Source organism: Ovis aries, chromosome 12 (genome assembly GCF_016772045.2).
Source record: "Ovis aries strain OAR_USU_Benz2616 breed Rambouillet chromosome 12, ARS-UI_Ramb_v3.0, whole genome shotgun sequence".
Lineage (NCBI taxonomy): Eukaryota > Metazoa > Chordata > Mammalia > Artiodactyla > Bovidae > Ovis > Ovis aries.
In genome coordinates this window covers 75,523,398-75,539,255 of record NC_056065.1, presented here as the reverse complement: position 1 = coordinate 75,539,255, position 15,858 = coordinate 75,523,398, and the positions used below count along the sequence as shown (strand labels likewise).

At 40.1% G+C, this 15,858-nt stretch overlaps 1 protein-coding gene across 1 annotated transcript in view; it reads left to right on the top strand.

The window, feature by feature from the left end:
• ZBTB41 (zinc finger and BTB domain containing 41) overlaps positions 1-15,858 on the top strand; it is a 43,803-nt gene that overhangs the window by 16,619 nt on the left and 11,326 nt on the right. Inside the window, exons 6-9 of the mRNA XM_015099403.3 lie at positions 8,667-8,796; positions 12,077-12,172; positions 13,516-13,622; positions 15,084-15,189. Of these exons, the coding sequence (XP_014954889.3) occupies positions 8,667-8,796; positions 12,077-12,172; positions 13,516-13,622; positions 15,084-15,189 (439 nt within the window). The remainder of the gene's footprint in view (positions 1-8,666; positions 8,797-12,076; positions 12,173-13,515; positions 13,623-15,083; positions 15,190-15,858) is intronic.

The following is a 15,858-nucleotide window of genomic DNA, read 5'->3' as shown; positions in this document are numbered from 1 at the left end:
TCTGTAATTTCTTCCTGCTGTGCATGGGCGTAGGCCTGCCTAGCAGAGCAGAAGTCTCTCTCTACCTGATCTAAGTTGGGGTTTTTCACATCTGAAACCAGCTTTTACCCTTGTAGTTGCAGCAATTTAGTTGGTCCCTCTCAGAGATGAAATAGACAAGGGCCAAACAAGAGACCTAACAGGATGGTCATCTCTGGTCCCTGGAAACAGAAGGCAGCATTTGGGGTGAGGGTTACAGAGTTTGTGACCCCTTCTGATTGGTTGGTGGTGAGGCAACAGAGCAGTGCTCCAAGAATCTTGTGTTCAGTCTGAAGTTACCATCTTTTACCTGGGTGGGGGCTCAAAGACATTGTTATACATGTTTCTTTGAGTAGGAACCAGGACTCTGTCTGGAGGCTGTACCAACCTTTGATAGTTTCTGTTTTTGTATCCCCTCCCTTCCCTGAGTAGCAATTGTTTGAATCTATGCTTTGGAATTCAGGGAAGGCCAAGGAGGCTGAACAAAGTCTATATCTTACAGATAAGAAATGGAGAACACAGAGCAGATCTGTACTCCAGAGCCCCACAGAGTCCCGCTCAGTTTTAATTTTAGGGAACTAGGCAACAATGACTATGATAACTTTCTGTCAAAATGGGGCATAGGACTGCCCCAGCTTGGAGTATAGACACTGAATCGGAAGTATTTCTGAGTTCCAAGTTTTAGATCTGAGTCTTGTATGATTACATTTCTTTTTAGAAGAATAGGTCTGAAACCCAGTCTGGACCTGGCACTTCAGGGAGACTTGTAGCCATGTAGCCAGTTGCCTAGTTTTATAAAAAGTAAGGTTAGTAGCTTCCAGCAGACATTGTTTTGAAAATGGCGGCATCCAAGCCTGACACGACTCAGAAAACTCCAGTGTTTAGCAATACAAGGTCTAATCTGAAAGTACACCCATAGCATCACCTAGTTATTTCCCAGGATATCTGAACCATAGCTACTCTAGTTTGACTTTTAATTGTAAACTATTTTTTGATAGCCAAAGCAGATTTTACTGTTAATGACAGTATTTTTTTAGATATGAGAAGATGCAAGAATTGGGACTCATAAAATCTTTTCCTGAAAAGATCTAACTATCTGATGGCCTGTTTTGCCAGTTTTTCCCAGAGCACAGAGTGCCTCATTTCTGATTTTTGCCCTGAACTCCTTTCAGGGGCGTTGAAAGTCAGCAGTTGCAGCGGCCATGATTTAATCTTTGTAGATGCAGATGGCGAGTGTCAGTCTTCAGCTGGCAGAGCCCCCTTTTGCTCATAAACTTGACCATGATTATGAGGGGGGCACATCATGACCATTTTATCCCAGGGTGCCGAGAGTGTCCATTTTCAGGTAAACAGGCCACTCAGTGTGCTGTTACTGGACTAGGCCATGAAACAGTATCTAAAATTCTCTGGACCACCTGTCTTACTAGCTTTTTGGTCCAGGAAAATATTCCCTCTTGTTGCTTCTTGCCATATCTAGAGTTATACTGTTACCATCATCGATCTCATATGGGACTATATATTATTCTATTAGAAGCCTGACACACATACAGTGTAAGAAACAGCAATTTTGTAAAACAGGTGAAATACAAATAACATAGCCAGCAGTATTAGTAAAGTCACAAGTAAGACTTATGTTAAGAACTTCCATTAGATGTAGCCCAGTATATCTTCAGGTTATCTGACTTAGACTGCCCTGTAGAATCTTTATCTTCCAGGGAAATTATATATTGGCACCATCTATAAGGAACATAGCCCAGTTTTTTTTGTGTCACTAGACTGATTATCTTTAGTATGATTTAATTTTTTAAGTAAATTTTCTCAGGGCCAACCAGTTAAAGTCTGGTAATAGAGAAATTTACCAAGATAACCCAGAACTAGACACAGGTTATTGGCCACAAACCCAACAATTGGATTGATTTTTAAAACTAGCATAGGATCAGGCCTATGACAGAAAAGCATTTGACTTATATGTAAAGGTCTAAGAAGCCAAGAAAACATAGATGATCATACGAATCAGGTCCCGCATCTCAGGGAAGCTGTCTCCCTCTAATGTCGTCGTCTTCTCATCCTGGTGTAGTATAGTTTCTCCTGATTAAAAAAAAGTCCTTCCATCCATGTTGGAGACAGTCCCTTAAATTATGTCTTTTTCCAGTCTTGGTTACAGGTCATGAGGCATCTGATCTTCATCCAAAGATAGATTATTGAGATAAGCTTCAGAAACAAACTTAGGGTGTTTTTCAAGAATTCAATTAAATTTTATATGAACATCTCATAACAACAAAGAACTATCTAAGAGATGAGTCTTACTAGATGCAGACCTCCATTAACAAACTGGTATTTAACATTTTGAAATATCTTTTTTTTTCCTTAAAGTTACCCTTATTTTTATTAAATATAACCAAATTAAGACTAGTTTGTTTGCAAAATAGGTCTGTTTTTACTGATTTTGGTCTAATGATTTTTATAACCGTAATTGATTATAGGCTTTTTTATTTTGCTGAAACATTTATAGAGTCTCAGACTGAACTTTTAAAATAAAACAGGGCTGGGAATCTCACACCAAAGGCTTATCACAGATTTTCCTAACAAATCTAGGTGAATTTTTTCCTTTTTAAGGTTTTAAAATTTTCTTGAGATTTTTGTATCCGTGAGATAACCTTCCTAACTCACTTGATAGACTTACTGGAAACCTAAGAACTTCCAATTTTTGGAGGAGTCAGATAGAAAATATAATTGTTTTGTTTATAACATTTAATTTTACCAACGTATTGTCATAATTAGTTTGAGAGGAAGATTTTCCCTACTCCCTAAAAACATAAGATTCAACCCCATAATTTTTTAGATAGAAACCATAAAAGTTATAAGCATATTCACTGGTTCATTCAGTCCTTTTGCTAACTTTTGTGAAGTCATCAGGTTTTTCATTAAAATACCAGGACATATCAGAATGTTAAAAACTCCATATAATTTTTAGGATATCTGTATTGGTAATTTTACCCTATATTATAATATGAGCAGATGTATTACTCATTTGATAATCTTTTTTTATGTAATTTAACCAACCGAATAAACACAGTTTAATATCTCTCTTTGGGATGCTTCAGGGGCCCTCCAAAGCACCCCAAAGTTAGCCAGAAGCCAAAAGTGCTTCATAGAATAATTTAGGAAGCTTTGTCAACAAATATCAGAAAGGTTTTGAGCGCTCAGTCAGATGGGACTATAGGTCACTGTGAAACAATAGCTATTCACTCAGCCAAAGTAACAATATGGGATTTCAGAGGCAAATACAGAACAGACCATTTAAGAAGCAAATGAACTTAAATCTATTGTCAAATGCAGTTCAACATCTGAAGAAAGTGTGTCCTTTTAACAGAGAGAAAAGCCAAATTCAAGTTTTTGCGCCAGCTTATTTTTAGTCATTAACAGTCCCAAATTTCTTTAGCTTCTTTGTAAGAGGAAACTAATGTTCAGTAATAAATGTTTCAAAATTTTACTCTATTTGGAAATGAGCTAGCTAGTCAGTGAACTTCCATCACTTAGTTTAGCACAATCCCAATTCAAGTTACCCCAATTTGGACAGACTATTTCAGACAGACGTTCCTAAAGCATAATTATTCTTAATAAAGTCTATCTAAAAGCTCATATTTCATTTACATTTTTTTTGAAGTTTTTTTACTTGAGGTAATTTTTTTTATTGACAAACTTGTAACAGATATAATATTTAACATATTAAACCTAAGTACAATGAAAATATTTTTTAACATTAAGTACTCTAAGACATGTCTATATTAAATAGGTCAACAAACAAACATTAATATCAGGTATTTAGCACTGAATATTTCCCAGTTCACATAAACCTGGATTTATTGTTTAATTTAGAATTACTTGATTTGTAAGCGCTTATCTTTTTTTAAGCCAAATAAATCGATCTCATATATAAATTAACTTCAAAAATATTACCCAGAGACAGAGACATACCAAGACATATTTAGACAGACACAGTGTGAGATCTAGCTTCAAGTCTATTTTTTTTTTCCTTTTCAGTGTCAGGAGTTAGAAATAGTCTAGATAAGTGTTCTTAAGAGCCCTGGTCTCAAAGCACAGGGAAAGAAAATCAAGTTCTAACAAATAGCGGCAGGTCTAGACCACACGGTGGCCAGACAAAGCAAAATGGCCATCAAAAATCACTACACAGATCACAGAGTTAAAACACACACATATAAACCCGGCAGTCCTCCTCAAAGTGAAGGTGAAGTCGCTCAGTCGTATCAGACTGTTTGCGACCTGTGGACTGTAGCCCACCAAGCCTTTCCCTAACATCAAAGATTTTAAGGGAGGAAAGGAAGCCAGGTTGAAAGAAGAAGGGGGAGGAGGCGGGAGAGGGGGCAAAAGGGGTGGCCTTACAGATGTCTCTTGCCGCCTACAGATACCCAGGCCTTACAGGACTTTTCCCTGGGCTTCCGGAGAAGGGAGGACTGGAACTCTGCCCTACCAGAAATCAGAACCAGAATTTGAGTTCTCTGCCAAGAGGAGGTGATCAGTCTCCAATCCTCAGCTCAGGCTGAGGGCCCTTCGACCAGATTTCTGTGTCTAGGACCAGGGGACTAGAAAAACAGGAAAGGATAGGAAGGGTTCAGGAGAGGAGACAGAGAGGGAAGGGGAGAGAGATCAATAAAGTTGTTTTTTTTTTTTTTTTCTTATCGGTCGGGGCACTCTGGCCAGTTGTCCGCGTCAGGAGACCAGGGACAAAAGGGTCCCAGTTGCGGCTGCTGGGTCTGGTCCATTGGCAGGCAAGCTGGCCCCTGAGTACCCCGAGTGGTCAGGATGTCAGTCTCGGCGAAGAAGAATCGCACCAGAGTCACCATTTGTTGCAGGAAGAGGGACCCCTTCCAGGGCCCGAAACTGGGCTCTTGCCTAACACTCGGAAATGAATTGTCCGAGGAGACATATGTGCTGACAAAGCAAGAGATTTTATTGGAAAAGAGCACCCGGGTGGAGAGCAGCAGGGTAAGGAAACCCAGGAGAACTGCTCTGCCGCATGGCTCACAATGTACAGGCGGTGTCTCCTTTAAACCTTTGCCGAACTCTCCCGGTTGGTGGAGGCTTATTAGTTCCGTATTCTTTATCAGGATCTCCTGCCATAAAACAACTCATGCAAATAGTTACTATGGTGCCTGGCCAGGGTGGGGCGGTTTCAATCAGTGTGCTTCCCCTAACAATTCCCCCTGCAAGATGGGGTATATAGCGGCGCCATTGGTTCAGGCTCCTTGAGATTCTTTGGGTTCTTTCTTACATGTGTCGCCAACACCTGTAGAAAATCCCTGTTGAGGCAAAAAAAAGGTTTTACCCAAGGAGGGGGTGGGGAGGCTTGGTCAGGGTGTCCGATCCGCAGTCGGAAGATGATATCTCGGACTTGGTGTACAGTTCCCAAGTCAAAGGTGCCTTCTGAGGGCCAGCCTACATGGAAAGTTGGCCATTCTGCGCTGCAAAAAGTTATTAATTTGTTCTTCTTCACCAGCACTGATAGATTCTGTGCTCTAGACTTAAAATCAGAAAAATGGTCAGTCCTAAGGGACAACGGAGTGGAAGTCTCTTGCCCCATGATTACAGGATAGAACACAGGAGACAAGACGAACACACAGAGAGCAGTGACAATGCCGGCGCACACAAAGATGCGACGAACAGGGGAGACAAACCTCGGCGGAGAACACAGTACTAGGTCTTCTGGGCCCCCTGAACCCTCCTATCCCTCTAGGTTATCTTACCAACAAGGCGTTCACAGAGCCAGCCGCCTTCCCAGCACGATGCCGGGCCTCGGACTTAACACCGGCTAAGATGACTAATTTGCCTCTGATTAAGCCTGACAAGAGCTCTCTTCTCACCAGAGCCAGCTGCCTTCCAGCGCGTAAGCTGGGCCTCGGTCTTACACTGGCTAACCAAACTTAACACCGGTGTTCAGATAGCTTTCCTCCAAGTGAGGAAATCCCTTCTACCAGGAGAGTGTTATTCTTCCCAGTTAAACAGATCCCGGACAAGCCCCCAAATGTTATGCCCAGAGTCCGAGTCCCCAAAACTGAGAGACTAAGACATTCACAGCAAACGCAGAAAGGGAATTTATTGCTAGCTCGAGCCAGGGCCCAAGTTTCATCCAACGCAGTGGAGTGGAACAAGGGCCCCCTGAGTTCTGAATCACCTATACTTTTATACAGACGGTTCTGTTTCTGTAACAGCATAGCTGATTGGTTAAACCTTACCCGCGCGTGGCACTTTTAAACCTTGCATCCCTATCTGGATTGGCTCGGGTCTGGCGCGGGCGGGGGGGCTACAGGGATTTTTTTTGATTGGTCTAGCTACCCTGCCTGTGGGCCTGCCCCTTAGAGCCTGTCTTGGCTTCAGTTTGGTCCTAACAGTGGTCAGAACTGCATTTATTTACAGTTGATTGTTGGATAGGTTTGTGAGTGCCTAGGGTAGGCATTTTTGTCTGTTTGTTTTAGAAAAACCTCATTTCTCAGAGAGTAAACTTGGTATACTTGGAATGCACTGCTGTACTTGCTGAGTTCTCTGCCTCCTGCTTGTGGCCATGGTGGAGACTTGTGTTCCAGATAGGTACATTTATGACACTTTAATCCCAGTAATGAATTACCATCATCCAAGTAGCCTGTTCCCTGTCCTAGTCACTGTTTTTATTGACAACTTGGATAAAAGATAATATACTTCATGTTTTATCAATATGCAACATGAAATAAAGCTCACAGGGGGCGTGGTAGCAGAAAATAAAAATGTAAAAAAAAAATCCGCTGTCAAAAAAGTTAAATTAACTTAAAATTAATTATGAAGAAATACAAAGTTGTACATATGGGAATGATCTGACTTCCAGTCATTGGGAGTTGCAGAGCTGTAAAGTGGTACAGAATCCAAAGGCCTCAGTTTTCAGATGGGCTTATTAATAGCAGAGGCTTTTTAGATACTGTCTGAACCAGTAATGTCATATGACTGACAAAAGCAACTGTAGTTTTAAACTACATTAATGAAAACGTATTGTTCAGAATTAGGAAGGTCATCATCTCACTGATTTTAAATTGATCTGGAATATTTCATTCATTTATGGATACCACATTCAGGATGGATATTGACATATATTCCAGAGGTAGGAAATTACGGCAACATAGGGCCGTAGGAAGGCAATGGCACCCCACCCCAGTTCTCTTGCCTGGAAAATCCAATGGACGGAAGAGCCTGGTGGGCTGCAGTCCATGGGGTCGCACAGAGTCGGACACGACTGAAGCAAATTAGCAGCAGCAGCAGGGCCTTAAAATCATGTCATCTGAAAAACTTTTGAAGGACCTTGAAATATGCTGTTTGGGAAAGGGAGACAGAACAGCTGTCTTCAGATATTTTCAAGGCTCTGTGTGCACAGTGAGGAATACAGTTGCCCCTCAGTATCCTTGGGGGTTGGTTCCAAGACCTCCCCAGACACCCAAATCTGAGGATGCCCAAGTCCCTCCTATAAAATGGGGTAATGTTTGCATATAATATGCAAATCCCCCTGCATACTTTAAATCATCTTTTGATTACTTAAACAATACCTAATACAATGTAAATGCTATTCAAATAGTTGTAAATACAATGTGGGTTTCCCTGGTAGCTCATTGGTAAAGAATCTGCCTGCCAAGCAGGATACCCAGGTTTGATCCCTGGGTCAGGAAGATACCTTGGAGAAGGAAATGGTGACCCACACTGGTATTCTTGCCTGGGGAAACTGCATGGTTAGAGGAGCCTGGCAGGCTACAGTTCTTGGGGTCATAAAAGAGGCAGACATGATACAGCATGTAAACAACAACAAAATACAACGTAGATGCTATGTAAATGGTTGCCAGGGCCTGGAAAATTCAAGTTTTGCTCTTTGGAACTTGATGGAATTGTTTTCAAATATTTTCTGTCTGGAGTTGGTTGAAACTGCAGATTCTTCAGGGTGGTATTCAGTGGGCAAGGCATAGCAAGCACGCCGTACTTCTTTTTCACACATCCTTTGTCTACCTTTTGATTTGCCCTTCAGTAGAATTCTGTCTTCTCTCCAGTCATTTATTTGGTAAAATCACGGTGACATTTTGAATCCAGTTAAAGGTCAATATTACTATAAGAAATTTGTGTTTAATTTTTGTAAGACTAAGCAGAAATGTGCCACAGTATTTTCAGTCTAGACAATATCATTGCATTTTCTTGGTTATAAGGAGCAACAGTATATTTCCAAACCATGAGCTCTCTTAAGTCCTCTGTTTATCCTTTGAAAGTTTCTTATTACCTCTTCCCCGCCCCCCGCCAACCCTGAACTTTGTTAGGTAGCATTTTTTACTTTGATTCAGTCTGATTTCAAGCTAGGAGTTGGCCATTTCAGTTTATGAACCCATTGGTTTATTCAGCATTTATTCTACCAGATGCCTGGTGCTGTACTCAGCTCTGGAGATGTAGAGATGTGCCCTGTCTGCTGGGGCTAAACAGTCTAGAAGGAAAAAGATAACTGTAAACAGATAAGTGGTTGTGTTATGATATGGGCAGTAGCAGTAGGAGGTGTGAATTTATAGCAGGTATTAAATTTAACTTAGTATCTGTTCATAAACATTATATGCACACTAATTCTTCCTTTGTAGGTCCTTTCCCGTGTGATATATGTGGTCGCCAGTTTAATGACACTGGAAATTTGAAACGCCATATAGAGTGTACCCATGGTGGAAAGAGAAAATGGACTTGCTTTATCTGTGGAAAATCAGTACGAGAAAGGTGAGGAATTATCTAAATACCCAGAAAAATCCCAGTACTGTAATGTAGAAATAATCAATGAATATGTTTTATAATGTTTAAAGTGAAATAAGATACTTGAATCATGCTTTAATATGAAACTTAAGTATAAAGAAATTACATAAAATGTTATGGAAGGTAATATGAGGTCAGGATTTTCAAATTTAGATGGTGGATTTAACAGAGACATCATTTTGTCTCTTTCTGAAACCCCACTAAATATTCATTAAAGGTTGTTTGTTCATTCATTCGTTCATTTTGAAGACAAGCTACAAAGACAGCAAGACAGGAAAGCCACAAGAGCAGCCCAGGTTTGGAAGCTCAAAAGCAGTATCGGTGGGAACTGACTTAGCAGGTCTGAGGAGGACAGATCCCAGAGCTGTAATGGAGAAATGGAGAGCCTCGTCTCCTTGCAGAGTCCACAGAAGGTGCGGGAACTGGCAGGCCCAGATGCCCTGGAACCAGGGTGACAGGCAGGCGGAGTAAGGGCTGCTCTGCAAGGGAAGTTAGAGCGGTGGGTTCTCCTCTGTCGCCCACCAGGCCTGTGCTGGACAGCCACCCCCCGCAGTGGCAGATGGCTGTGTGGAGTCATGCAGTCGGGCACACGGCAGTGAGCCCCAGATCCGGCGCAGCACAGTGCGCTGCCTAGCGACATGCGCTGCACAGGCAGTAAGACAAAGAAAGGGGGCCTGCCCTAAATAGCTGTTTCCGAGAGAGGCACGAGCGGACGAGCAGACCCAGGAGACCACATGGAAGTGTTGTCAGTGACGGGAGTGTTCTCTGTCTCATCCTGCACACAGCACTCTTCTTTAAACAGTGTGTGCGTATTAGCACGCTTCAGTGTGTAGAAGTTCAGTATTTTAAAACAACTGAAGTGACAGTTTCCTAAAAGAGCAAATGGGTACAACGGCAGAAAAATCAGTATGCTATATTTATATGAAAACTTGTATTTACCCGATTAGTAAAATATAAAGTATATCTTATACAGTATAAATTATTTTTCCCTTAAAGGTCTTTCTGTAAAAGTAAAAAATAAAACAAACTGAAAAGGAAAACAGCCTTTCCATCTTTTTACTTGTTAGGGTCTGGGAATAGTTTTCCTGGTGTTGGTGAGCCTGGTGGAGGAGACCCCCTACTGGTGGAGATCTGCCTTTAGGTCACATTCACCTTCATGCCCACTGGACCTGGGGCCGAAATAAAACCAGGTGGTAGTGACAGGAGCCCGCCATGGTCAGATGTACTGTGCTTTCCTTTCTTTCCCCTCAAAATAACTTTGTCTGCCCTTCCTCAGCCTTTATTTTATGAATGTGGGAAATCTCCGAATATGAGAACTGTAGGAGATGCCACAGTGGTTACACAGTGATCCATCCATAGTTGGTAAGGCTGGAGGATTTAGGACTAGCAACAATTAATATCCTTTACATGGTTTCCCTGTTTACCATTGCCATCTGGAAATTGCAAGTATTTATGAAGTTTTCTTTGGCTTAAAACATTAATAAGTTGTGAGCACATTGGAAAGGAATAGTGCTGATAAACTGGATTTCTTACATTTAAACTCTATCCACTAAAATTTACATCAGTTTTACTGATTTGTCACTAAAATTCAGTAGTGACAATTGAGTATCTTTCATTTGTGTGTCTTGGATGTTTCAGTTCAGTCGCTTAGTCTTGTCTGACTCTTTGTGACTCCATGAACCACAGCACACCAGGCCTCCCTGTCCATCACTAGCTCCTGGAGTCCACCCATACCCATGTCCATCAAGTCGGTGATGCCATCCAACCATCTCACCCTCTGTTGTCCCCTTCTCCTCCTGCCCTCAATCTTTCCCAGCAGGGTCTTTTCAAATGAGTCAGCTGTTTGCATCAGGTGGCCAAAGTATTGGAGTTTCAGCTTCAACATCAGTCCTTCCAATGAACACCCAGGACTGATGTCCTTTAGGATGGACTGGTTGGATCTCCTTGCAGTCCAACGGACTCTCAAGAGTCTTCTCCAACACCACACTTCAAAAGCATCAATTATTTGTTTGGCACTCATCTTTCTTTATAGTCTAACTCTCACATCCATACATGACCACTGGAAAAACCATAGCCTTGACTAGACAGACCTTTGTTGTCAAAGTAATGTCTCTGCTTTTGAATATGCTATCTAGGTTGGTCATAACTTTCCTTCCAAGGAGTAAGCGTCTTTTAATTTCATGGCTGCCAGCACCATCTGCAATGATTTTGGAGCCCCCCAAAATAAAGTCTGACACTGTTTCCCCATCTATTTGCCATGAAGTGATGGGACCAGATGCCATGATCTTCGTTTTCTGAATGTTGAACTTTAAGCCAAGTTTTTCACTCTCCTCTTTCACTTTCATCAAGAGGCTCTTTAGATCTTCTTCACTTTCTGCCATAAGGGTGGTGTCATCTGCATATCTGAGGTTGTTGATATTTCTCCTGGCAATCTTGATTCCAGCTTGTGCTTCTTCCAGCCCAGCGTTTCTCATGATGTACTCTGCATAGAAGTTAAATAAGCAGAGTGACAATATACAGCCTTAATGTACTCCTTTTCCTATTTGGAACCAGTCTGTTGTTCCATGTCCAGTTCTAACTGTTGCTTCCTGACCTCCATATAGGTTTCTCAAGAGGCAGGTCAGGTGGTCTGGTATTCCCATCTCTTTAAGAATTTCCCAGTTTATTGTGATCCACACAGTCAAAGGCTTTGGCATGGTTAATAAAGCAGAAATAGATGTTTTTCTGGAACTCTCTTGCTTTTTTGATGATCCAGTGGATGCTGGGAGTTTGATCTCTGGTTCCTCTGCCTTTTCTAAAACCAGCTTGAACTTCTGGAAGTTCACAGTTCATGTATTGCTGAAGCCTGGCTTGGAGAACTTTAAACATTACTTTACTAACGTGTGAGATGAGTGCAATTGTGTGGTAGTTTGAGCATTCCTTTGCATTGCCTTTCTTTGGGATTGGAATGAAAACTGACCTTTTCCAGTCCTAGCAAACCACTAGCAAAGGAGGCCAGAGCTAAATTATTTACTTTTTTAAGAAGAGAGACATAATAAACATGTTTGTATACTGGTGCAACTAATCCAGTAAGAAGTGGAAATGTAGGAGAAGGAGAACAGTTGACATTATGGTAGCTTGAACAACTTTCTAGTAAGCTTTCTAGAAATCTGTGTTTATGTATTAAATATGTATTTCTGTATTAGGTTGGCTTTAAAAAAATCTATAGCTGTATATACATGTGTGTATACTTTTTTTTTTAATACAGAACTACTTTGAAAGAACATTTGAGAATCCATAGTGGAGAAAAGCCTCATCTCTGTAGTATCTGTGGACAAAGTTTTCGTCATGGAAGCTCATACAGGTAGGTCAAGCCATTTTTCCCCTATATTAAGTAAGATAAAATTCTATCTCCATTTTATACTCTCTTTTCTTAACATTGTTTTAGTTGGTTGATGAATTAAAACATGTCTTAACATTTGTGATGAAGCAAAGCTGTGCAGAAAAGTTTATAGACTTTTGCCTCTTCTTTAAGCCTTTTAATATTTTCTTAATTCTGTGGTATAGAATATGTTAATGTATTTCTTCATCACTAAGAGTAATGCTGTACTAAGTCGTTTTTATTTAAATATTTCATTACTTTTCTTTGAATCAAAATTCATGAAAACTCTGGTGTTCTAAAGTTGGTGTATTTTTTCAGTCCTAATTGTCAAAGAATGTTTTTGTTACAAAAATATGACAAAATTGAAAACTAGAGGATTCTCAATTTTAGAAAGTTTTCTGAAAATAAGTTGTAACTTAAGTGATTATTTTTACAGCTAAATGCTGACTACCTTTGCAATTTATGAAAAGTTGTTTTTAAATGAATAAATAATAGATGACTACTTATTGTGAAATATGTGTACAATTTAAAATCTTATCAGTGTTCTCAGGATTTTAGTTTTTATACTACTATTTCCAGTTTTTAAGTTTAAACAGAATGGTGATTTTACTGATTTTAGTCATAGCAGAATCAACACCTGTTTTGACAACTTGAATGGAAAGGCTATTCATTTCACTAGGATGTATACAGATGGAATATTGTGGGGATAAAAATAGCTCAAGTTAAATGAATTCTAATAATCTGTTATTTATGATACCCTTTTATAATCTGTTTCTAGGTGATTATAAAGTGAGCCACACTTTATTTGGTTGGTGTGAAGGAAAGGAGTGAAGTGTGGCTGTCAGAAAGTTGAGTCCTTACCGGCTTTGCTAAGTTCTCAGTGGTCAGTGTGTGAGCGGTGTCAGCTGCCCAGAATAGGACTGATTCTTAGTGATTTGTGTCATCACGCACCTGTCGCTTGTGGGCTTACCTCGCTTGTCGATTCTGATTCCACCCCATTCAGTCCTGCAACACCAGCTGACACTTCTAGACGTCGGGTAGGTTCCCAGAAGCAGGTTAGGAGCCTCACGTCAGGAAGGAATGCCATCCAGAGGTAGTGGAGTCTGTGCAGATGTTGAAGTGCTGCCCAGAAACAGCTGAGTGGGAGCCCTGGAGTCAGGTGCGAAGTGGGAAGGCCCCTAGAAGTCAGTGATAGAGCAGACAGTGGTGGGTGAGCATGGCTCAGTAGCAGCCCAGCTCGAGTTATTGAAAGCTAATCGAGTTTTTCTCTTTCACCCATTGTCACTGGTGTCAGTGGGCTTCATTTATTTTTTTTTTCTTTATAGACTTCACTTACGAGTACATCATGATGATAAAAGATACGAGTGTGATGAATGTGGGAAAACCTTCATTCGTCATGATCACCTTACGAAGCACAAGAAGATACACTCAGGTGAGGCGCATTTTGTAATGATTTTCCAGAGCACCTGAAAAACCACACCATGACTTGCTGGCTGTAATTTAAATAGCTGGTATATTTGGTCACCCCTTGGTAAACAATACGGATTTTAAAAGTTTTTTTAAAAAAGCATCTTTTTAAGCTTTTCTAAGTATTTCTTTTAAAAAGAGATGTAATTTTGTGACATGTTTTTTTGGTCTCTGTAATTTTAATCACTTGGTTACCCTTTATGATCACAAACTGACTTTTAAAATTTGTTTCAATCAGATTCTCAAACTTGCATTTTGCATATTATGTGGGTATGTGAAGTTGTTACCATTGGCACTTTTTTGAATGAAGACGTCAAGATTATATTTCTCATTTTAATTGGATTTGAAAGAAGCTAGCAAAACTTAGATCCCTCAAGAGGATCGTTGTAATTGGGGTGTTAAAGTTTATGTACTAGTGAAGTTTTGAAACCATATCTTTAGAAGAGCACCTTAGTAATCCTGATCAGTTTCAGATCTTTATTCTGTATTTATAATTTTTATACTCTGGGGATTTCTTTCATATTTTCCTCTCAGATTGATGTTCAGGAAGTGCTAAGAGAGCCACCTTTATGAGCACAATGATGAGAAAGAGCCATCTCTCTGAGCCCAGTAGAACAGGTGATTATTATTATTATTTTAACCATAATTTAAATGAACAGTGTGCAGCAGATGTAGCGTTTTCTTGAATGATCCCAGTGAGGCAGGCTGCGGTTGTTATCACCACTGTTAATAGGCGCTAAAGGTCTGATGACTTTTTCATTGGCACTGTGCATTTCCATTTCCAGGAGGGCAATTCTAAATTTCTGATTCTAGAAGTCACGTGGTTTGATTGTACACGGGTAATGAGACTGATTTTTAAAGAGCAAGCCTTTGTAACTGAATATAAGAATAGAGGTGACAAATGGACTCATCTAGAACTTTCCTTTATATTTGTATTTTGGCTCATTGCAAATGTAAGAAATCCCCACAGATGAAAAATCTTTAAAAGTAAAGTATAAAGATCTGAAAATGTTCAGGTCCTTTTTTATAAAGAATAAGACAGCCTCATCTGGATTCATTGTATATTCATTTGAGGTGTTTGATATCCAGACTTATATATTCCTAAAAAAAAAAAAAATCCTGAGTTGTGAAGTCCTTTCATTATCTCACCCTGTTACACTGAAAGTCGAGATTTGAAGTCTGCAGCGAAAGCCTACCGATTCCTTCTCCAACTGGGGAGGAGGATTCACATTCCTAAAAATAAGTACAGAGTCACTGAAGAAGGATAAATTTGAGTATTAATATAAGGCAAATAGCCCAGATAAAGGGTGGCTTTACCTTTCTGGTATCTGTTTTCTACCATGGTGTCTTAACTGCTGGGTAATTTGTTTCTGGGGATAAAAAAGATTGGCATGCCTATTATAACAAAAGTATTTGGGTCTTTAAGGTGAGAAGGCTCATCAATGTGAAGAATGTGGAAAATGCTTTGGCCGTAGGGATCATCTCACTGTTCATTATAAAAGTGTACACCTTGGAGAGAAGGTGTGGCAAAAGTAAGTGAAAAGGCAAAGTTTCTCATCATCATCACCTTGGATAAAGCTAGGTTGGAGAAAAGTTGTCTCATAGTTTATTTCATTGAGGATGGGTTAATCAGTGACCTTTCTGCAGCTTATCTAGCTTCTCTGCAGATGTAAAGGAATTGAATGTAGCATAATTTTTCGTACTTGATTTCAGTTGATTCAAACACTGGGAGATGGTAGACATTGAAGTGAGTGACTAATATAAAATTGTGGCATTCTTTGGGAATTTCATTTATATTTGGTTGCAGTAGCTCTTGGAGAGCTAAATATAAATGAACATACTGCCTACATTTTGTGCTTAGTATGACAGCAATTATTGGAAAATGTCAGAATTTAGATCCCTTTAATGACACTGATAAATGATACTTTATTGGAAGGAGGTATGTACTGTCTTTGAACATCAACTTTTTAATACAGCTTAGATATCCAGGCTTAATAACTTGGATGATTGTGTGAGTATGAGATGTTCTAAGAATTCGTGTTCTTGGAGTAGGTATTTGGAGCAAATGGTCTAAGGTGTCAGGAAACTTAGTGTAATGCTGACCTAGATAATCATGGAACCAGAATTTGTCTCTTACACGTTCTGCAAGGGCTGCTGGGAGTGGATCTAGAGTGGAGCCTTGAGATCATTTCCACGGTGCA